The sequence below is a fragment of the Pteronotus mesoamericanus genome, unplaced genomic scaffold (assembly GCF_021234165.1).
Source record: "Pteronotus mesoamericanus isolate MK-2021 breed Mesoamerican mustached bat unplaced genomic scaffold, CSHL_Meso_final scaffold_137, whole genome shotgun sequence".
NCBI classification, from domain to species: domain Eukaryota; kingdom Metazoa; phylum Chordata; class Mammalia; order Chiroptera; family Mormoopidae; genus Pteronotus; species Pteronotus mesoamericanus.
Window position 1 is genome coordinate 2397648 of NW_026555306.1, and position 21993 is coordinate 2419640.

General features: G+C 59.0%; 3 protein-coding genes across 4 annotated transcripts; all 3 read left to right on the forward strand.

The window, feature by feature from the left end:
* The first annotated feature begins 754 nt into the window (after positions 1–754).
* On the forward strand, positions 755–11277 carry TOMM40 (translocase of outer mitochondrial membrane 40). The gene is made up of 10 exons (XM_054588588.1): positions 755–829; positions 927–1206; positions 1907–1974; positions 2439–2531; positions 3332–3433; positions 3514–3619; positions 9064–9186; positions 9382–9458; positions 9579–9681; positions 10607–11277. The coding sequence occupies exons 2-10, from the start codon at positions 933–935 to the stop codon at positions 10744–10746; spliced, it is 1086 nt and encodes a 361-aa protein (XP_054444563.1). The 5' UTR covers positions 755–829; positions 927–932; the 3' UTR covers positions 10747–11277.
* Positions 11278–13218: 1941 nt separating this feature from the next.
* Positions 13219–16397, forward strand: APOE (apolipoprotein E). 2 transcript variants are annotated; one of them, XM_054588590.1, is made up of 4 exons: positions 13219–13339; positions 14487–14546; positions 15008–15182; positions 15544–16397. In XM_054588590.1, exons 2-4 carry the CDS (start codon positions 14504–14506, stop codon positions 16247–16249), a joined length of 924 nt encoding a protein of 307 aa, XP_054444565.1. In that variant the 5' UTR covers positions 13219–13339; positions 14487–14503; the 3' UTR covers positions 16250–16397. The 2 variants fall into 2 exon arrangements, with proteins under 2 accessions (XP_054444565.1, XP_054444566.1); XM_054588591.1 differs by lacking the exon at positions 13219–13339 and adding an exon at positions 13364–13415.
* Positions 16398–19091: 2694 nt separating this feature from the next.
* Positions 19092–21767, forward strand: APOC1 (apolipoprotein C1). Its single transcript, XM_054588457.1, has 4 exons — positions 19092–19245; positions 19369–19445; positions 19808–19955; positions 21554–21767. The coding sequence occupies exons 2-4, from the start codon at positions 19388–19390 to the stop codon at positions 21612–21614; spliced, it is 267 nt and encodes an 88-aa protein (XP_054444432.1). The 5' UTR covers positions 19092–19245; positions 19369–19387; the 3' UTR covers positions 21615–21767.
* The last annotated feature ends 226 nt before the right edge of the window (positions 21768–21993 follow it).

The window sequence follows — 21993 nt, forward strand, 5'->3', positions numbered from 1 at the left end:
TGCAGGAAGCTGGGAACAGAAGGCATGATGGGTAAGGACTGGGGTGGATCTATGACAACGGTCGCGTTAAACAGGTAAACGGCATTGTGGGTAACAAAAAGCAGGAGAGGGTTCACGTAACCGGTTAGGATTCCCCGAAGGCACTGTGGGAAGGACCAACTTCCGGCTTTCGGTCCCCGACTCCACACTGGGGACTGCCCCTCTGCCGCGGTGCGTGGTGGGACGCCAGGCCTGACCTTGCTGCCTAGCAGCCCCTGCCGCGCAACCCACCTTTACCCGTGTCCCTCGACCCTGGCACGTTAGCCAATGAAAACACCAGACTGATTATGTCATCAGGGTCGGGCCCCTGTGCCTGGCGGAGCCAATCAGAATGCTGCAAGGACTAAAGTCGGCCAATTATTATGGCAATTTCACCGCGGGGCAAAGTCGAAAGAGGGGCGCCTTCTAAAGAGGGGCGGAGGCGAAGAGTCAGTGGGCGTTGCAAAGTGCTCAGCACAAACCAATGATAGGAGAGCACCGGAACCCGGGGCGTCACGAACCAATAGGCATGGGCTCGACGAGTCAATGGAAAGGGCGGGGAGATCTGCTTCGACCTGCTTCCAAATAGAAGCCAATAAAAAAGGACGTTCCGAAAAAGTGGCTGGGGCTCCCATCCCTGATTCCAATAGCAGGGCCAGGCCCTTAAGCTGGTGGGCGGAACCTAGGGCAAGCTGAACCAATAGGCTACGTGGGGCGGGGCGATAGTGGCGGCGGCGGCGGCAGTGGGTTCGGTTGCGCGTGGCACACGGGGTGGGAGCGGAGCCCAGGCCGGGAACAGGCGCTGCTGCCAGTGAGAACCGGGGCCCGGAGCCGGGCGGGGGTTGGCTGGGGACTGGGCCCGGAGCGCGCGGGCCTTGACCTCCGCCCTCTGACCTTTTCCCTTGCAGGCGACCATGGGGAACGTGTTGGCCGCTAGCTCGCCTCCCGCAGGGCCGCCGCCGCCTCCTGCGCCCGCCCTCGTGGGGCTGCCGCCGCCTCCGCCCTCTCCTCCGGGCTTCACGCTGCCGCCGCTCGGTGGCGGCCTGGGCGCTGGGGCTGGCTCGGGTCGGGGTTCAGAACGGACCTCCGGGACCGCGGCCGCCAGCGGCGCAGGAACCGCGGACGATGGGGCCTGTGGCTGCCTGCCCAACCCGGGCACGTTCGAGGAGTGCCACCGGAAGTGCAAGGGTGAGGGGCGAGGGACCTGGCGGGGATGGGGTGGCCGGTGTCGCGGGGGAGTACACTGAGGCAACCTTGGGAATTGGCACCAACCTTTGGAATTATTTAACAGAGCGTTAGGAGTTGACGTTGGGATCGAATGGTGGAACGTTGGACTTGGGGCTTAGAACGATGGGATCGAATGGTGGAACCTGGGGATGGAATGACATAAGAGTAGAGAAAAGCTTTAGGGACCTCAGGAGCCCCAGGGGTCAGCCTCGCCAGTCTCCTCATGTGATCGGCCAGGAAACTGAGGCCCAAGGTCACGGTGTCAGCAAGGTTCTAGCAAGGGTGGAACCCAAGGCTTCTGGATTCTGGCTTGGCATAATTGTGATAGCATAACTGTTGGAGATTTACTGAGTATTGTTCCAGGATTCAGAACACGTTAACTCGTTAAATTTTTGCAATGTTTCCATGTGGTGCATGTCGTCTTACAGGTGACAAGTTTGACATAGGTAAAGTAACTTACCTAAAGGCATGCAGTAGGAGGTGGTGGCACTGGGATTTGGACACAGACCAAGGCCCTGGTCTTGGCCCCATCTATTAGGCATACTGCCATTTTACGGGTCGGATACTTGGTGGGATACTCTGCTATAGTTCCTCGGGGAAGGGAGGGCCAGGACGAGATTGGGGGGTGGGGGTGGAGTGTGACAGCGTTCCTCTTCCTCAGAGCTGTTTCCTATTCAGATGGAAGGTGTCAAGCTCACAGTCAACAAAGGGTTAAGTAACCACTTCCAGGTGAGCCTTCCTGCCTCCAGAGGTCATCCCATCTATCCCCCTGCATCAGCACCTACGCCCCCCTCATGCTGCCCTAAAGGGGTGGGCTCTGGGATACTGGAAAAGACTCAGACCCAGTGCCAGGCTGACTTCTTAGTGGGGGTCGATGGTAGTGTTTAGGGACCCAGAATCCAGAGATAGCCCTCCTCCCCCCGCCCCAACATCCAGGAGTGAAGTGTGGGTATGTGGCCCCGCCCCCAGCACACTCTTCCTCTTAAATCTCTAATCTAGTTAGGCTATGTCTCCCAGTGTTTACTCCCTGTCCAGCTATAGATGCTTGTCTTATCCTCCTTGATAGGGGAGCCCAACAGACAAGTATCCCCAACCCCAGGCTGAAGGGGAGCTGTGATGGAGGTGGGTTCAGCTGGGTCTCTTGGGGGGTCGCCTGCAGCCTCATCCCCACAGCCCCCCTCCCCTTCTCCCAGGTGAACCACACAGTAGCCCTCAGCACAATCGGGGAGTCCAACTACCACTTCGGGGTCACGTATGTGGGGACAAAGCAGCTGAGTCCCACAGAGGTGAGCTTCCTCTTGTCATTTCATTCATTGTATCCCTCTCCTAACAAATATGTAGGCCAGCACCAGAAGGCTTTGTCAGGAGTGCAGAGCTGCTGAGGGGGTTGCAGGGGCAGGGGGCTCTGTCTCCCCAGGATGCATTGAAACATGGGTCACTCCTTCATGCTGAACCCCTTGCTCTCTGCCCAGGCCTGAGCTGGGTGAGGCTTTGAATGCTAAAGCAGGCGCCTGGACTTTCTCTAGGGGGCACTGGAGAGCCCTGGGAAGATGTGACTTGGGGAAATGGTCTGGTGAGGTTGATGCTTTAGAAGTGTTCCTCAGGCTGCCATGCAGAGAGAGACTAGGCTAGGGGAGTGGGGGCAAAACTGGAGGCCTGGAAGGAGGCTGGGGCAGGACACACATGGAGCTGCGAGACTGAATTAGTTAACTATTTCCATTCAGCAAATTCACTTGTTCAACAAGCCTCCGTTGCATCCCCATTCGGCGCCCAGCTCTGTGCTGGGGACATAGAAGTGACTGAAACAACTAGAGCGCTCACAGTCTAGTGCAGACAGGGAACAGGTCTGTTCCCAGAGAGGACCAGTCCAGGAGCTGGGCACGACTGAAATGAGGAGGCCTAAAGGCTATGGGAGCCCCGACGGGAGCCTAATGCAGCCTAGGTGGTCGGGGGGTGCTTCCTGGAAGGGGGGAGCCTCAATCGGAAGCTTTCTGATCCTAAGCACCTCACCCAACCCCTCGCTTGGGTACTCCCGTGACCCTAGGTCTCTGGTGGCTAACCTCTCACCTTGCCCTCTGCCTCACAGGCATTCCCCGTGTTGGTGGGTGACATGGACAACAGTGGCAGCCTCAACGCTCAGGTCATTCACCAGCTGGGCCCCGGCCTCAGGTCCAAGATGGCCATCCAGGTGAGTGGAAGTCAAGTCAGCTGGCAGCCCAGCCACCCTCAGCACCAGGCTGCCCTCACGCTGCCCTTCCTCCCCCTCAGACACAGCAGTCGAAGTTCGTGAACTGGCAGGTGGACGGGGAGTACCGGGGTTCCGACTTCACGGCAGCCATCACCTTGGGGAACCCCGATGTCCTGGTGGGTTCAGGTAAGAGGCGCAGGGCTTGGGGGGCAGTCACGCTCCAGTCCCAGCTTTGCCAGCAAGTCCATCCCCTTCTCTGGACCTGCTTTCTGCCGTCCGAGAAATGGGCACGGGCAGAAGGGGTTTTAAAACATCAGGCAGCACAGCATAGTGGGTGAGAAAGCTGGTTCAGACCCCAGCTCTGCCGCTGGCTTAATTGCAACTGTAGGCAGGTGCCAGCACCTCTGTGGGCATCGGTGTTCTCGCCTATCAAGTTGGCTGCCTCCCAGGGTCGTTGAGCAGGTCACGTAAGTTCGCGTGTGAAGTGCTTCAAAGGAAGCCAGGCATGTAATAATGGACTTCAAGGAAATGAGCTGCTCTTGTTCTTGTTCGTGGGGCTCTGGTGTTGGGGGACGCAGAGCAGATCCCAGGGCAGCAGGTTCCCCGGGCAGCTGTTGGGGAGATAGGTGGTCTCCTCCTGCGTCCTCAGTGAGGTAGGGACGCTGATGCAGAAAATTCCTGCTGGGGTAGGCAGGGGGCAGGAACCATTGGACTTCCGCCTGTACTTCTCCAATGATTATTTATTGGTTGTGTGTGTATATACTCTGGGCACAGAGGATAAGGTGATGAAAAAGGAGGGTTAAGTCTGCCCTCTGGGAGCTCTCATTTGCATGGAGGCAGACACAGGAAAGCAGTCCCTAGAGAAATGGTGTCAGATGAGGGGGCTGTACAGAAAGGGGGGGGTCCGGGGGTCGGGCGTTCTGAGAATGCCTCAGTGCACCGATGGTCGGGGAGCAAAGCCCGAGGGCAGGAGGGAGGGTGCCAAGCAGGTGTATGGGAAAGGAGCTTTTCAGCCAACGGAAACAGCAAACGCAAAGGCTCTGAGGCAGGACTCTTCGGTGGGAGGGCTCTGATAGTTGAAATACAATGGAGAGGAATTCGGCTGTAATGGATGGAGGAGGAGGGTGAATGTGAGTGATAGAAGCCAGAGGAGTCAGGGCCAAAGCACACAAGGCTCTGTGGAGGATTGGCCTGTATTCTGAATATGTCAGGAGCCACCAGAGGCATTTGATAGGGACAGGATCTGACTTGGCTTCTAACGAGACTCCTTGTGTTGACACATGAGGAACAGATGGCAAAAGGCCCCACCACAGGGGCAGTGGAGGGGGTGAGAAATGGTCGAATCTGGGTGTACGTTAAAGGTGGCACTCATGGGATTTACCGATTGGTTGGATGTGGGAGCTAAAGAGGAATCCAGGTGACTCCTGAGTTTTTGGGTCTGAACAGGTGGAAGGAGGGGGTTGGCGATGCCCACATTTGTTCTGTCACGGGTAGCGAGTGCTGAGTGCATCTGTGAAGACAGAAAGCCAGAAGCTTGGGGAGTGCCCAGGGAGAGCTCCAGCTTCTACCTGCCAGAGGCTAAGGAAGCTTCTCAGAGGAGGTGTCAACCTTGAGCTTCCAAAGGAAGAGGAGCCACCCTGGCAGGAAGAGGCAAACAGCTGGAAAGGTGCAGGGAGCGGGGGGGGGGGGGGGGGGGGGGGGGGCGTGTCATCAAATGCAGGAGACCAGAGCTGGGCATGAGAGGCCTCCCAGGTGCAGCTTCATCTCTGGGTGTCCCAAAAGTGAGGGGCCTTGGGCAGAAAGAAACATTTTCTGTCCACATCTGACCTCTCACGGCATCACCCCTCTGGTCACACACACAGTGCAGTTGGGCCATGTGAGTTTTTCTGACGCTTCTGGAATTGCTGTGTTTCTACCCCAGGACCTTTACACATGCTGTTCCTATTGCTTAGAATTTTTCTCTGGTTTCAACGTGGCTGAATGAGTCTCAGGGAAAACATCACTCTCACAAAAAGACCTTCCGTGACAAAAGTGTGCACGTTTGTGGCATTGCCTCACCTTGTCCCATGGTCTTTGTAGCGCTTCCCTCTGAAATTGGCTCGCTGTTTACCACCTGTCGGTCTTCTGCGCTGGGATGTCAGCTCTTTCAGACCAGGGATTTGTCTGCTTACTCAGTGCTGTGTGCCCAGCACCTGGAACCTTGCAGGGGCCAGGATAGGTGCTCAGAAAATACTGAGCAAAGGAGTGAGCAGTGTGATGGCAGGTCCCCGCTGTTCCCGCAGCCCTTGGTCAGGCCCTATGCACGTCCTGTGCATCTGCTGCTTCATTTCCTTCGGTTCTAGGCACTGGCGGGGACTGGGGAGCATAAGGAAAGCAGCTCCTGAATCCTCTCAGCAGCCCTGCGGGATAGGTGCTGCCACTGTCCCACCTTCTTGAGGCCCAGAGGCGAAATGCCTCCTGAAGGACTCGGTGGGTCAGACCCCAGAGTCCATGCTGTCCTCTGTGGTGCTGGGCACGCCGCCCCCGCCTTCACGCGCGCCGGCATCGCCCTTTTATGCTCCCCGACACCGGCCTCCAGGTTCCTCTTCCTCCCTCAGATGCTCCCGAACACAGGTCCCTGCTGGGCACGCGAGGAACTTGTTGTCACCGGCCTTAACCCGGAGTCCTGGTGACTGTACCCACCCTGCCCCTTGGTTTCCTCCTCTGTCACAAGGGCACGATTGCAAGTGACCGCCTCTGGATGCGGGGGAGCACAGCTTTGGCGCTGAGTTCCAAGCCAGATGTGTAGGTGGAGCTTCCTCTGTGTTGTCTCTACACCGCCCCACAATGGGCAGAGGTGCCTGTTTTGGGGGGGGACACCCCCCACCGCCACTCCTACTCCACAGATGAGTAAACTGGGGCTCAGGGTGAAATCCATCGCCTGGTATCACCCAGCGAGGAAACAGAGGAGTTGAAATTTGAATCACGGCCCAATTCAAGGGCCCGTGTTCTTGCCTGGGCCAGGCCGTGCCAGGACACGGCCGCACCGAGCCCACCCCTCCTGCCCTCACAGGGCCCCGCAGGCCAGAGGGAGAGACGTTTGCCCTTAAACAGATGATCACACTGTGGCTTCGTTGCTGTTGTGAGAAATCCTACTTGGAAACATCCAGGTTTCCCTGAGAACTCACAACAAGGTGGGGGCAGCTGTGTCCCCTGGAGTGACAGAGACCGCTTCTCTGACGTGGCCGGGTCTCGTCGCAGGCGGGGTGAAGAGGGGCAGCGCCCGAGAGAGGACTGAGCGAAGGAGTGAGTGTGCTGGCACTGCATGGGGGCGCGGGGCACAGAAGGGAGGCCTGTCCGGCTAGAGCAGAAGCCGCCTGCCTTCAGGTGCTGCCCGAGCTGAGCATCGCCCCAGGTGTCTGCTCTTCCCGCCCAGGGGACTCCCCCAAGGAGTCCTGGTGTAGCCCCAGCTGAGCAGGGGAAAGGCCTGGGGGTGGTAGCCAAACCTGCCCTGGCCCAGCAGGTTTGGGAGGTGGACCAGCTCCTTGCGCAGAGCCTGCTCTTGCGCCCACAGATCTCTGACCCACTTTCCCTCCTCGCGGGGTTTGGACTCCCAGGTACTTAATGGGTGCTCCGGACCCTGGAGAATGAAGGGCCCCCAGATGAGAGCTGCTGGTCTCAACAAAGTGCCGGCTCAGGGCGCTCACGTGCCGTGGGGCAGCTCGGTCTGGCTCAGAGCCGGGTGAGAAGATAGTGATGAGGGATTGCAGGCAGGGACGAAGGGGTCAAGAGAAAGGCCTGTGAGGAGGGCGTCCTGGACCACAGTGACCAAGAGCCGGAAGGTGTGTGCTTGGTGGGCAGAGAAGGGGGTGCGGCATGGGAACGAGCCAGGTTCCACGGGGCATGTGGGGCCTGGGAGAGAGACTTAAGCAGTGGAGACCACACTCAGACTTGAGTTCACATGGACTCTGTGCCATGTTCTCGCTGATGACGGGAGTTGGTTGGAAGCAGGGACCAGGGCGCCAGAGTCCCTTGGGGAGGGTGGTTCTGATCCAGCAGCATGAAGAAGTAGCCAAATCCACGAGATACTCAGGTGCAGATGTTTAGTTAGCCGGACTAAGCAGAGGGAAGGGAACACCAGGCAGAGGGGAGAGTGTGCGCACAGGCCTGAGGGGCAGAGCTCCGGGCGTTTGTGCGGCCTCGATGCAAGTGTAGCCGCTGTGGCTCTGCTTGGCAGCCGGGGCCGGGCCACATGCGGCCTTGCAGCTCTGCTGTGAGGGACTGGGGAGCCACGACAGGCTCTGAGCAGAGGGACAACAGGGTTGAGTTTGTGTTTTAGCAGGAACTCTCTGGAAGCTGCCGGAGCAGGTGAGGTTGGGGCTGGGGGGGCAAGCGGCAAGGCAGACCCAGGAGACAGGAAGAGAGGAGGTTGGGGAGATGTTTGGGGTCTCACAGCCCTCAGTCCCAGCAGTTGACAGAGCTGAGAGGCCAGTGAGTTTAAGTCCCTTTTGACTCTGGAGTCAAGACAGTCGCTTTTCCTTCTTTGGGCCTACGTTCCCCTCAATTCCATGAGTGGGTGACTGGCCAGCGATGCGCTGGGAACAGCCGGCCTGAGGCGTCGGCTGTGTCCTATGCTTGTTAGAAGAAGCAGTGCGCACAGTGGCTCGCGTGAGCCCAGAGAGGCCCGCTCCAGCCTGCCCAGGAGACCCCCTCAGGGCCCCGGCCCTGAGCCCTCAGCCTCTCTTAGCCCCACTGGCAGCCCCCACCCAGGTGCGTCCACCCATTGGTCATGTCCCCCTGTTCCTGCCATGCTCCTGCTCCATTCCTGTCCCAGTCTGTCCCTGCCTTCCCCTTTCTGGCGTCCTCCTCTTTCTTGATGGGTCACATGACCTCAGCGTGTGTCTGCTCAGTTTCTCTCCAGACGATCTTCTGTTCCTCTTTCCATAGGGGTCTTTCATTGTCTGTTTCCTTCTCCCTCCCACTGCCTCCCCCTCGCTGCTTCCTCACCTGTAGGATCACATGTGTGGTAACTCCCCTCCTGGGCTCCAGGGGCAGGCGTGAGTTCAGGGACTCAGCCCCGCGGTGGAGCTGTCCTTAGCAAGCACTCACGGGGACACCCGGGTGTCCCTGCTGCCAGGGGACAGGATCCATCCTAGGGGTCACTGAGCCCTGGGCACACTCTGTACGCTGTGCCCACGTCCCTCCTTACAGAGAAGTGACGCCAGTGGCCCACGATGACTCCGCCGGCAAGGGGTAGGGCTGGGCTGCGGTTTGAACCCATGCCGCCCAGCGCCCGGAGGTGTGCGCTCCCTGAACCCCACCTCCGGCCTCTCCCAGCGGCAGAGTGGTTCGCACATTTTGTGACCATGGGTGAGTGACTGAACTCCCTTGGCCTCTGTAAATGGTGGCAGCTGAATGGCAGCGCACAGGGTTGTGCAGACCAGAGGAGGTCCCGCAGGGTCTGGGCGGCTGACCTCATGGCCCTGTGAGCCTCCCCATTGAGAAGAGTTGGGGGGGACCTGAGGGGCGGCCCTGAGCCTCCGGCAGGGGCCAGCTTTCCAGGCCCCCTGGAGCGGAAGTCGGCCCTGGCACCCAGGCCGGGCAGAAACTAGCCACCAAGCCCAGGTAACACCCTGCCTCCTCGCTCACAGGAATCCTCGTGGCCCACTACCTCCAGAGTATCACACCGTGTCTGGCCCTGGGCGGAGAGCTGGTCTACCACCGGCGGCCCGGGGAGGAGGGCACTGTCATGTCTCTAGCTGGGAAATACACATGTGAGCCTGGGGCCCAAGGGTAGGAGTAGGGGTGGGGACGCAAACTCCTGGGGCTGAGGGAGGGGGGGCTGGGGGGCTGGGTCTGAGGGAGGAGGGGGTCTAGAGGCCTGGACTCCTGGTCTTGGGTGGGGGAGACCTGGGTTCCCAAGTCCCCCTGGTAACCTACCCCCTACCCCCAACCCCGCTCTCTTACAGTGAACAACTGGTTAGCGACAGTAACGTTGGGCCAGGCGGGCATGCACGCAACGTACTATCACAAAGCCAGTGACCAGGTGAGCTGGTCCAGAGACCGGCTGTGAGGGCACAGTGCCAGGGGCGGGTTGCCAGGGGCTCCTGTGCCCAGGAGTCCAGCCTGGGGAGCTGACCCTGTGTGTTGCTCCCGGTCCCCTCAGCTGCAGGTAGGCGTGGAGTTTGAGGCCAGCACAAGGATGCAGGATACAAGTGTCTCCTTCGGGTACCAGCTGGACCTGCCCAAGGCCAACCTCCTCTTCAAAGGTACAGGCCTCAGTTTCCCCACCGGAAGCAGGCTGAGAGGTGACTCCACTCTGGATGTAGGCCAAAGGAGGCTGCGCAGGGCAGCGCGCTGGGACTCTGGGGGCCCTCCCCACCGCGGCCAGCGCTGCCCCCGTCTCAGCACCAGTCCCCTTTTTTTTTTCCAGAAGTGGGAGGTAACGGAGCACAGCCGCTCGGCCCCCTCACGCCCCGTTGGTGGGGACGAGGCTCCCAGGCTGCGTAGCCACTGCCCGGGCCGGAGCCCCCTCCCAGGCTGGCTACCTCTAGTCTTCAGTCCAGTCCTGAGTCTCCTCCAGCCTCAGTGGTTCTCAGGTTTGGGCGTATGAAGACGACCCCCAAACGCTGCTTCGGTCAGCCCAGGGCAGGGCTTCTATTGGCGGTGACAAGGCCCGGGGGCAGGGAGGTCACCTCTGAAACCTCTCAGCCTCTGCTCTTTGCTCAGCTTGATGTAGGCTGGGTTGGGGTTCCAGCCCTACCTCCACGCGGGGACGGCTCCGGGCAGGTGCACGTCTGTCAGGCCCTGGCAAACGAGCCCAAGAGGACAGTTCAGTCTTGCATTCATCAGAGGCTGAGCATCCACCGTGCCCAGCCTTGTGCCAAGGGTGCTGGGGACAACCTGTCTTCACAGGGGTCACACTCGGAAGGGCAGGCCCGACCCCAGAGAAGGAGGACCTGGAGTGGACAGGATTGGCACGGGGGGACGCATGGGCCGGTGGAGGGTTCCCCGGAGGGGACGGCTCGCTGAGCTGAGAGCACAAGAGAAGTGACCTGGTTGTTCCAGGGCTGAAGCACTTGGGGTGCAGGAGGAGGTTTCTGGGCACAGTCGGGTCACAGGTCTGGACGCCAGCAGTCTGGCTGGTGGTGTCTGAGGTGGCATATGGCTCTCAGCACAGCTGTCTGCCCACAGGCTCCGTGGACAGCAACTGGATCGTGGGCGCCACGCTGGAGAAGAAGCTTCCGCCCCTGCCCCTGACGCTGGCCCTCGGGGCCTTCCTCAATCACCGAAAGAACAAGTTCCAGTGCGGTTTCGGCCTCACCATTGGCTGAGCCCCTCCTGGCCCCTGCCTCCCACTCCCTCCCGCCTTCAGATCCCACCTCTCCCTCCCCCTGGCACGGAGGGGAGACCTAAGACCCCGCTTCCTCTCCCTTCCCTCCCTCTGGGGGTCAGGAGGAGCTGCAGAAAGGAGGGGGCCCATCACCCCAGCAGCTGAGGGGGGAATTCTGGAACCGCGGGCACTTCAGGTTCCAGAGCACCAGGGGCGTTGCCCAGAGGGCCTGGGGTCCCAGGAGAGGTTCCGGAATCGAGGGACACGCCAGATTCAGAGCACCAGGGGCAGAGGTGGCTAGACAACCTCAGGGAGGTGTTGGGGTGTCCCCACCCCCCAAAGGGCCCTGGGGCCCAGCCCCACGGGGGCAGCAGGAAGAGGAGCTTCCCTATCCCTGGTCTGCCCTCACCCACCTTCCCATCCACTCCTCGGTATAAATCATGTTTATAAGTTATGAAAGAACCGGGACATTTTACAGAAAAAAACAACAAAAAACCAGCAACAAAAAATATACGTTAAAAAAAACGGAATGAATGGGAGGCCTGCTTTTCCTGTCTGCTGCTTTTTGTTCGTTCAGTCCCGCTCGGTCTTCCCTCAGCAGCCAGTAGAGGGTGCCACAGGGCTGGAGCTCGGAAGGGCGACGAAAGGGAGTCCGTCCTGGCGGCTGCTAGGAGCCCAACTTGGAGAGGGGGAGGGCCTGGCCCGGGAATCACACCCTCTCCCTGGGGCTTCTGCCCTCCCTGGGACTGCACGGGCCGGGAGAGTGCGGCCTTGTGTCTCTGTGTCTCAGGCCTGCGCTGGCCTGAGCGGCTGCAGGGCACCGCCTGGGAGCAGAAGCGGCCGGGATGGCACCGAGTGCAGGGGTCAGGGTGGTGAGCCGGGACTCCGGGGGCTTTCCGGGTTTCTAAAAAGGGCAGGGGTGCCAGGGTGTTAGAGCTTTTTTCTGGTAAGAAGGTCAGAGCTCCCAAAAGTTCCCTGAAGAACGCAAGCACCTGGGAAGATTTTACAACCCCTGTGCCTGAAGCGGAACTCGAGTTTAGGACTCCGGGCTGGGGGGGACGGGCTGGAGCCTCTGGCTGGTTGGGACTGAGGGGCGGAGGCTGGCGCACCTGGGGCTCAGGTATCTGATGGCTGGGGAGGAAGAGGGATCAGTTGGCCCACCTAGGGCTCAGGTAAACACCCTGGACTCTTCCAGATGGGAACTGAAACCCTGTCTGCCACCCACACATGTACCCAAGGGCAGGGAAGGAAGGCTGCCAGGCAGAAGAAACGAGCCCTTATTGCCTGGGGAAGCCACAACACCCACTCCCTGTCGGCACCTTCTGAGACCAAAACAAACAGGCTTGGCTGACATTAAGGCCCTCTTCCTGGGACCAGGCATTTGGCCTCCCCTGACATGGAATCCAATCCCAGCGCCTCCCCTTCCTCCTGTGCGGCCTGGCTATCCACCTCGACTCTGAACCTGGTGAAACAACAGCTGGATTCAAGTAACAGCGGCGACAGAGGTGGCTGGGTTGGAGCGCTCGTTACGGCTAATCACAGCAGTCAGCTCTAACACAGGACCCACCGGGTGTTCTCAGTGCTTCGAACATAGAGTGCAGCAGTTGTCGATCACATTTTGTTCATTTCCTTACAATATTGAGATGCCGTAGGAACTTAACGCCTGTTTATATCTAATAACCCCCTGGTAAAACTGGCTTCGTTGAAACGTTTTGCCGCAGTTCCAAGAACCATCTATTGACAAGGTTAAGTGAGGACTTACTGTAGCTTCTTGCATCACTGAACGATGGTGCAAGCACAGCTATTTCCCTGGTTTTGTGGACCAAGAAACTGGATGTTCAGGGAGATTTGGTCATTTGCCCAAGGTCACACGGATGGCAACCGACAGAGCCCAGACTCAGGCTGGGCACTTCGGTTCCAGGGCCTCCCGTCCTGGCCAGGCAGCACAAACACCCCGAGCCCCGTGGAAGGCGCCGTGTTCCGGCAGCTTCTGGAATCCACAGTGCTTGCGCTGGATTTTCAATTCACAAATGTGGACAGGGGCTCACTGTGGCGCTCATCTCTGCCCAAAGTCACAGCCAGAGAGGGAGCTAAGATTAAGACCCAGCTTTCACTCTCAGCACCTCGGCTTTTACCAGAAGCATTACGTTCTCCCCAACCCCTCCCATCTTAATATCTGCCATCAGTTCCCTTCTCCCTCAGACCCAGGAGTCCCAGTCCCCAGCGCCCTCCGACCCAAGATTCTGGCCTCCAGCCTCCTCTCCAAATTGTAGTCATCCAGGGGCTTGCCTGTCCCTTCACCTGCCATGCCCAGTCCCCCACAAGAGAAGAGGGCGCCTAGTTTCTGGGTGAGATGTCACCTCCCCTCCTGGGGGCTGGGGGCGTCACAGGGCCTCCCAAGTCCCACCTCCTTTCCCCTCCCCGCTGCGTGAAGGGGGAGAACAGCCCACCTCGTGACTGGGGGCTGGCCCAGCTCGCCCTAGCCCTGGAGGAGTGGGCGGGGCAGGGGGAGCCCTATAATTGGAGGAGTCTGGGATCCCTGAGTCCTACTCAGCCAGAGCGGAGGCGAAAGACTGGTGGTTGCCCAGGAGCCGGTGAGAAGCAAAACTGGGGACCCAGAGACCAGCCCAGGGCCGCTGTAGCTGTAGGGGACCAGCTGGGGAGGAGGAGGTGACCGAACTATTAGTCTGGACAAAAGCAGGAACTGGGGCTGAGGCTAGAGGCTGCGACCTCAGGTGGGTGGGGCAGAGAGGCTCCGTCCCGTCCCGACGGAGCTGGAAGGGCTAGAGGTGAAACTGCGGGGAGCACCTGGACCTGTGAAAGAGCCAGATGAGCCATAGCAGGAGCCCACGAATTGTCACCCATTTATTGAGCACCTCCTGGGTGCCCACTTCGTCCTCAGATCTCCATTAACTGGAGGCTTGGGGGGGGTGGCGATGGTGGTGGGGTAGGTGGAGCGCTGACTGAAGGGGGACTTTTAAATGAGGGTTGGGTGTCGTCCTGAAAACTGGAAGGTCTTCGGTTCCATCCCCCATCAGGGCACACGCCTGGGTTGTGGGCCACGTCCCCCGTTGGGGGCGAGCAAGAGGCATCGGATCAATGTTTCTCTCACGCGTCGATGTTTCTCTCCCTCCTTTCCCCTTTCTTTTTTTTTAAGAGTTTTATTTATTTTCAGAGAAAGAGAGGGAGAGAAACATCAGTGTGTGGTTGCCTCTCACTCAACCCCCACCCCCCCACTGGAATCGAAGCAACAACCCTTCGGTTCGCAGGCCAGCACTCAATCCACTGAGCCACACCAGCCAGGGGCCTTCCCCCTCTTTCTGAAAGCTAAATAAATAAAATATTTACAAATAAATAACTGAGGGCTAAATTAGCTAATTTGTGGAAGATGGCGCTTAGATGTGAAGCTGGAGCTTAGAATGTGGAAGTAGGGTGCGGAATGTGAGACTGGAACACCCAGTCCGGGCCCACAGGGAACTCCAGGAGGAGGGGTGAGTGGAATTTGAACCCGGGGAGAAGGGGAAGGAATTTTGGCCTGGAGGCCGACCTGGGGATGAGGAGATAGGAGAAGACAATGAGGGAGTTAGACAACAGAGGGGCCACTCGATAAAGGTTACTGATGGGATTAAGGTGATGCCGATCTGGGGCTAAGTGAGGCTTTGAAGGCCTGGACCCAGTGGGTGGGGCTTTGGGTGGGGGGAGTTGCCACAGGCTACTGATTGACAGCTTCTCCCACCCCAGATTAACCTGCTCTGAAGATGAAGGTTCTGTGGGCTGCCTTGGTGGTCGCGTTCCTGGCAGGTACAGGTCGGGGTTTGCACAGGTTCTCTGCCCTTCCCCCTCCCGCCCTCACCTGTGCCCTCTGACCCGTTCCATCCCTGTGTCCCTCCTCCTTGAGAAGAGGCCTGGTTCTGAGGCCTCTCCTGACATTCCCTGGCTCTGAGCAGCCCTGGAAGTCTCCCTGGACCTCAGTTTTCCCCTCCTTAAAATGGGAGTTATAACAGTTTCTAATACGTGCGGTCAGGCAGGCGGTGAGCACTACGCAGGAGTCAGCTGCGATTATCTTTACTCTCCATCGCCCCAGCATGGAGCCCACACAGACACTCAGTAAATGCTTGTCGAGAGATGGAACATACCGCGGTCCTTCCACCCCCTCCCTGCCCACCAGTGCTCTACAGGAGCACAGCAGCATTTGTGGAGCACCTACTGTGGGCCCTGGAGAGGGCAGGGGACCCTCACAGCCATGACCTTGGTCCACGCAGGATGCCAGGCCGAAACGGAGGAGGTGAAGGTGGGGCAGGAGCCAGAGTGGGGGCTGGACAACCAGCCCTGGGAGCAGGCGCTGAGCCGGGTCTGGGATTACCTGCGCTGGGTGCAGACGCTGTCTAACAAGGCCCAGGAGGAGCTGCTTGGCACCCAGGTCACCGAGGAATTGACGTGAGTGTTCCTGCCCAGGCCCCTCACCCTCCTGGTGGGCAGTTCCTTCTGGATCCACCGGTCAGGAACTCGCAGGGGGTCTCTTTGTTTTTTGCTTCCTCTTTCTATTTTGGACTCTTGCTTTTAACTCGCTCTGATGCTTTCTCAGCTCTTCCTGTCTCTGGCCTGTTCCTCCTTGTCTTCCAACATCATCGTAGCTCATCTGCTCATCGCTGCTCCTGTCTGTCTTGGTTTTCTCCTCTTGACCTCTCCTCTTTTGGGTCTCTCTTCCTCCGTCCCCACGCCTTGCCCTCCCTCCACCACATCTTCTGTCCTGTTTCTGTTTCCACGCACACCTCCCTTTCACCCTCTCTGCCTGCAGGGTGTTGATGGAGAACACCATGAAGGAGGTGAAGACCTACAAGGAAGACCTGGAGAAGCAGCTGGGCCCCATGGCCCAGGAGACGCACGCCCGCCTGTCCAAGGAGCTGCAGGCAGCACAGTCCCGGCTGCAGACGGACATGGAGGACTTGCGCACCCGCCTGACCCAGTACCGCAGCGAGGTACAGACCGCGATGGGCCAGAACCTCGACGACATTCGGGCCCGCCTGGCCACCCAACTGCGCAGGCTGCGCAAGCGGCTGCTCCGCGATGCTGAAGACCTACAGAAGCGCCTGGCCCTCTACCAAGCTGGGGCCCGCGAGGGTGCGGAGCGTGGGGTTAGCGCCATCCGCGAGCGCCTTGGGCCGCTGATGGAGCAGAGCCAAGTGCGGGCCATCAGCGCCAGCCAGCCGCTGCGGGAGCAGGCAGAGGCCTGGGGGCAGCGGCTGCGCGGAAAGCTGGAGTTGGTGGGCAGCCAGGCCCGCGACCACCTGGACGACATGCGCGATCGGATGGAGCAGTTCCAGGCCAAGGTGGAGGAGCAGGCCAACCAGATGCGCCTGCAGATGGAGACCTTCCAGACCCGCGTCAAGAACTGGTTCGAGCCCCTGGTGGAAGACATGCAGCGCCAGTGGGCGGGGCTGGTAGAAAAGGTGCAGTCGACCTTTGGCACCAACTCCCCCTCTGTGCCCGAGGAAAATCACTGAGTGCCTGCTGGCCATGAGGCCTGGAAGACCCCACTCCTGCCACCCCGTGCCCCCTGCATCTTCCAGCCAGCAGGGGCCCTGTCCCTGTACCCACTGTCCCCCTGCTGGGCCCTGGCTTAATAAAGTTTCAGCAAGCTTCGCAGCAGCAGCTGGGCGTCTGAGTGTGATGTCTCACAGCCCCAGCCTCGGCACGTGGTCCTCCCTCTCCGCACGTGGTTCTCAGGCCCGGCCTCTCTGGCTGTGTGCATGCCGATTTCTTTGCTCTCCTCTTTTAACTCTCGGTCTCTGCTTCCTTCTGCCCCTTTCTGAGGTTTTCGCCTTTCTCTGTCTCTGCTTCTCTCTGCCACTCACTCTTTCCCCTCTGCCTCTTGCCATGCCGACCCTGAGGGAGGACACCTCTGGAACACATCCACCCCTGGGTCACACCCCGCAGTAGCCCCCGGCTACTGCAGGCGAAAGCAATGGCTCTGAGCCTGCGTCTGCCCAGCTTCATCATACCTGCTTCACAGAGTTGTCAGGACTCAAAAGACCTGAATCCACTGCCATTATTAGGCCATTTTTATTTTTCCCACTCATTTTCTCCCCCTTTCTCCATCCAGCATTTTTTTTTTCTTCTGATTTTATTTTATTTTTAGAAGGGGGAAGGGTGGTAGAAAAAGGGAGAGAAACATCAATCGGTTGCCTCTCATACGCATCCCAACCCTGACCAGAAACCGAACCCGCAACCCAAGCATGTGCCCTGACTGGGAATTGAACCAGTGACCTTACACTTTGTGGGACGAAGCCCAACCAATTGAGCCACACCGGTCAGGGCTCCGTCCAGTCTTACCTGCTTCTGCCCGCTTCCCTCTCCTGGCCTCTGTCTGTCCTACTCTTGCTGAGTGGCTTCATTTTTCTGCCCTGCTGTTTTCCCCACCTCTATCTTTTATCTTCCCCGTGCCCCTCAGGTTTCTCTTGCCCCAGCCCAGCATCTTTGTTTTTTTCTTTCCTCCTGCACAAGGATTTGTCCTCTCTGCCAATCTGCGGCACTTGAGCACTTTGCCTTTCTCCTTCCCTCTGGGTTCACAAGTCGCTTCCTTCCGAGCTGTGCTTCATTGTCTCCCTACCCTCGTTCTCATTCCTTCTCTCCCGGCCGCTGGGTCCTGGCTGGAGAGAGAAGGGAGAGGAGCCTCGCGGGAGGGTCTGCACAGCCCCCTGAAGCCCGGGGCTGGGAGACTGAGTCAGGAGTCGACGGAGGGGTGAGGGCTAAAGCCCTGGATGGAGCTGTGGGGACCCTCCCCTCCCACCCCCTTGGGTCTCCGAGGAGGGGATCAAGGGTTCCCACCACAGGGGACAGGCCAGGGCTTGCGCTTGTGTGTCTGCAAGGAAGCCTGGGTTTCTCAACTCGTTCAAGGGCTGAGCGAGGAGGGGAAGGGTCCGTGGGCTCAGGGGGGGTCGGGGGGGAGGGTCCTAGTCCTCGCCCAGCCTGCTGCTGATGTGTTTATTGTACTATGTGCCCTGGAGCTGGGGCTGAACCCTCTTAGGGCCCCAGTGTCCCCAGATGGCCATGAGGGAGGCACCGTCAGCCATGCCCTCCGCTTGAAGGGATGAATTTTGACTCCTCACACAGAAAGACATGCGAGCAGAGACCTGTCCAGCCTCCCTGAAGCCCCAGTCAGTTCTAAGAGGTGGGACGAGGTCCGGGAAGGAGCTTCGGGGAGACAGAGGCTGGCAGGGGGTGCCGTGGCGCAGGGAGTGACCCCAGCAAGAATGCTGAGGGGCAACCTGGAGTCTGGGAAGGGGAGGGACAAAGAGCACACCCACATTTTGCCTTTGAATGTGCTTGACTGAGCCTCAGTTTCCCCGGTTGTAACCAAACACCTGTATAGCTGAAGCGAGGGTGAGACCAAAAGAGCAAAGCTGTTCTGCTTTGGGGGTGGGGGAGGGGAGCAGACGTCGGGGTGGACGTGTGGGGAGGGCTGGGCTCACGAGGAAAGCAGATGTCTGGGGAGACAGCCGGGGGCTCCCAGGGGCTGGCAGCTGCTGAGCCGGCCAGAGGGGTGTTGCAACCTCGCCAGGGTCGGTCTGTGTGTCGCTTTCACAACCACCCGCCCTCACCCTCCGGCTGACACGTGGTTGTGGGGGCACAAGGCCAACCAACCTAGAGTCTGGGGCCTGGGGCCACCCTCCCCTCGGCTGCCCGGGGTCACTGGCGGTCAAAGGCAGTGGAGAAGCAGGGAAGGAGCCCTGGACTCCAGCCCCGGGGGACGGAAGTAGGGCTGGGAAAGGCAGGGGCCGAAGGGGGGTTGGTGCCAGGAGGCGCCTGAAAGGATGAAGAAGAGCAGATGGAGTGTTTACAGAGGCCCTGCGGCCTGGAGAGCGGTGGGGGCAACGGAAGGGGGCGGGGCCTGGTGGAATACGCGAGGGGCGCACGCGGGGAGCCCTGCCGACCAGGCTGTGTGGTTTAGACCGACTGAAAAGACCCCTCCCCAAAAGGGTGATCGGGGCCTGCGAAGTGGAGACCCAGAAAGAGTCCAGAGAGGCCTGAGAGGCCCCCAGATGCGAGGAGATGGGGGCTCCGAGGGCTAGTCTGAACGGAAGGCTGGAGGGGTGTGGGGGGACCCAGGGACATGGAGTCAGAGTTTTTGAGCTGAAGAGGCTTGCTGGGAAGGGGGAGGGGATGGAAGAGGTGGCCTGGGGACACAATGTGAATTGAGTTACTAAGTAACAGAGGGTTCCTGAGAGACCCCCGTGTTAGGCAGGAGGGGAGGGGCAAAAGGCCCAGGCTGAGGTCCCTCAACAGTCAGGCTCAGGGACTTGCCTGTGCCCCACCTGACCCTCAGCCCCACCAGCCAGGGGTGTCAGAGGAAAAGGTGGGTGGGCACAGGGAGGCAGGCGCCAGGGAGGCTCAGGGGGAGGGAGATTAACCTGGCCCGCCCCGCCCCCAGCCGATAAAGGCACGGCCAGGCCAGGCTGGCTCTTGCCACGTGTGCTCTCCTGTCCAGAGACTGACTCAGGTTGGTGCTCAGTGCCCCCGAGGGACCCTCCGCACACACCAAGAGCACAGAAAGGGGGTGGAAGAACCTGGGGGGAGGGAGGAGGGGCGCCCCTGCTCACCCCCACCCGCACCCCGCCTCCAGAGCACCCTGCGGCCCAGCCATGAGGCTCCTGCTGTCGCTCCCAGTCCTGGTGGTGGCTCTGTTGATGGTTTTGGAAGGTAAGAGTGGGTAGGCTAGGAGAATCTGGGAGTTTGGGATTTGGGAGCATGAATCTGGCCACGGGCCCGGGGCCCAGGCTGAGAGGACCCCTGCGAGTTCTGGGGCCCCGCCAGTGCCCTGGTTCGCCTTTGCCCACGGAGCATCCCCCACCACCACCTGGCCCGGTGGCTCTCTCAAAGGCAGTCCAGCGGGTGGCAAAACTCGGCCGCTCGAACACCATCTTGGTGGCTCCTGCACCCTCCCCATTCTAACACCATGATCCCCAAGAATCTCATCCCAGGGTCTCCTTTTCCATCCCTGGGAGCTCGTCGAAGGGCTCCCGATACTGAAATGGTCGCGCTCCTGTCCCTCTCCCGGGCAGGCCCAGCTCCAGCCCAGGCCACCCCAGACCTCTCCAGCACCCTGGAGAGCATCCCGGACAAGCTGAAGGACTTCAAAAGCACCGTGGAGGAGAAAGTCCGCGCAGCCATCCACCACATCAAACAGAGTGACATTCCTAAGAAGACCTGGTTAGGACCCTTCCCAGGGCGTGGGAGAGCAGGGGTGTATCACTTAAGACTGGGAAAAGCTTTAAAATCCTTGGTCACACAGCTGGTTTTCAGGGTGCTCAGACTTGGGGGGACGGGCTCCCTGATGCTCCCATCCAGCCACTGTAGAAAGGTAGTCCTGGGTGGTAGTGAAGGACCCAAGCTTGGGGGTTGGACAGACCTGCGTCCATAGGCACCAAAGACCCTCTTCTTGTGTGACCATGAGCCTCAGTCTCCTCACCTGTAAAATGGATGGTTCTGGAGGGAGGTAAACGAGAGGATTTGCAGAGCTCCTGGAACACTGTAAATGCTCAACACAGCATTTAACTGACATTGGCTCCGTGTGATGAGTTAGAGAATCACCTACTCACAAACGGATATTTATTGAGCATCTGCTAAGTGCCAAGAACTGTTCCAAAGTGGGGGAGTGATAGTGACGAACAAGATCAAGTCCCAGCCAGCAGAGATCTGCTGTTCTGGGGGGGGGGGGGGCCGCAGGGCGAGAGCAGGGAGAACAGCCGCTAAATCTGTGAATTCCCAGGAGATTAGTCCAGCGAGAGCTAAGCACTGAGAAGATAAACAGGGTGGGTATAAACCGCCAAGCACAGGCCTTTTGTAAACTTGGTGACCGGGTCTTTTCTGAAGAGATAACACTTTATTCTTAAAAAAATGTTTATGGTAGGCATCTATAATTGTCTCGCTTTTTTAAAACCTATTTATTTATTTATTTTTCCTTACCCAAGGATATGTTTATTGATTTTTAGGGAGAGAGGAAGGTGGGGAGAGAGAGAGAGAGAAAAACATCAATGTGAGAAACATCAATTGGATCCCTCCCATACATGCCCCCACCAGAGATTGAATCCTCAGCCTCTTGGTGTACAGAACAACATTCCAACCAACTGAGTCACCTGGCCAGGGAAGAGATAACACTTTAAATTGAGACCCACCCCTGGCCAGGGAGCTCAGTTGGTTAGAGCGTCAATCCAATACGCTGAGGTTGTGGGGTTTGATCCCTGGTCAGGGCACATACAAGAGCCAACCAATGAGTGCAGAGATCAGTAGAACAACAAATCTATGTTTCTCTCTCTCTCTCCCTCTCTCTCAACTCCCCGCCCCCTTCCTCTCTGCCTCTTAAAACCAATCAATAAAAATTTTAAAATACAAATTGAGATGCAACGATTAGGAAAATCCAGCCAGGCTGAGGAATTTGGGAAGACTGTTCCCTGTGGAGGGTGAGTGCCAAGCTTCTGAGGCAGGAAGACCTGCAGGTAATCAAGGGGCGGTTGGCCCCCCTGCTAGTGGATCAGCCTGGGCAAAGGCAGGGGTTCTGGAACGTGCTCTTGAGTGAATAGGGGACACCAAGGCGTAAGCAGGCTTAGAGAAAGGGTTGGCAGCACGAGACAGCAGGCCTTGAAACCCAGGCCAAGGCAAAGGTTTTGACTTTAAGGAGCTCTGGCGCATCTGGGAAACTGAGGCACAGAACTTGGGCCACTCACAGATGGGGGAGGCCCCAGGCAGGATACGGGCACCCCGGGAGACGCAAAACTCAGTGACACCCCCACCCCTGTCTCTCCCCACAGGACCTGGCTTTCTGAGACGTTCAGCAAAGCAAAAGAGAAAATCACAAATACCTTCTCCTGAGCACTGGGAGGGCTGCCCCCCTCCTCTGCGGCTGTGACCCGGGAGGGGGCTCTAGAATTCCCCCCGCCCCCGCCCCCTGTGCCAAGGACTTTCTCCGTTGCGCCCCATGTCCCTCCACCAGCACCACCGGCACCAATAAAAATCCTACATAGAGTTCTGAGTGCTTCTTTCCGGCGCTCTGGGACAGGCTGGGGGTGAGGGGTAAAAGAGAGAAGCAGAGCTCAAATGTACTGCACATCCTCTGTGCTGGGGACTCCGGACTTCGTGATGTCAAGAAAATCCTCACAAGAGCCCTGCGTGCTGGGCCCTGGCGATCCCATGAGGGCACTGAGGTCCGGAGAGGTGCCAGGAAGTGGAGAACTGGATGAGACCCCCCAAC

Excerpts from the sequence above, each read along its gene's own strand:
- TOMM40 (XM_054588588.1), top strand. The coding sequence starts at position 933 with ATGGGGAACGTGTTGGCCGCTAGCTCGCCTCCCGCAGGGCCGCCGCCG. Across the intron at positions 1,975-2,438 it reads GGTTAAGTAACCACTTCCAG|GTGAACCACACAGTAGCCCT; the intron begins GTGAGCCTTCCT and ends CCCTTCTCCCAG. Across the intron at positions 3,620-9,063 it reads CGATGTCCTGGTGGGTTCAG|GAATCCTCGTGGCCCACTAC; the intron begins GTAAGAGGCGCA and ends CCTCGCTCACAG.
- APOE (XM_054588590.1), top strand. The coding sequence starts at position 14,504 with ATGAAGGTTCTGTGGGCTGCCTTGGTGGTCGCGTTCCTGGCAG. Across the intron at positions 14,547-15,007 it reads GGTGGTCGCGTTCCTGGCAG|GATGCCAGGCCGAAACGGAG; the intron begins GTACAGGTCGGG and ends TGGTCCACGCAG. Across the intron at positions 15,183-15,543 it reads CAGGTCACCGAGGAATTGAC|GGTGTTGATGGAGAACACCA; the intron begins GTGAGTGTTCCT and ends CTCTGCCTGCAG.
- APOC1 (XM_054588457.1), top strand. The coding sequence starts at position 19,388 with ATGAGGCTCCTGCTGTCGCTCCCAGTCCTGGTGGTGGCTCTGTTGATG. Across the intron at positions 19,446-19,807 it reads TCTGTTGATGGTTTTGGAAG|GCCCAGCTCCAGCCCAGGCC; the intron begins GTAAGAGTGGGT and ends TCTCCCGGGCAG. Across the intron at positions 19,956-21,553 it reads GACATTCCTAAGAAGACCTG|GACCTGGCTTTCTGAGACGT; the intron begins GTTAGGACCCTT and ends CTCTCCCCACAG.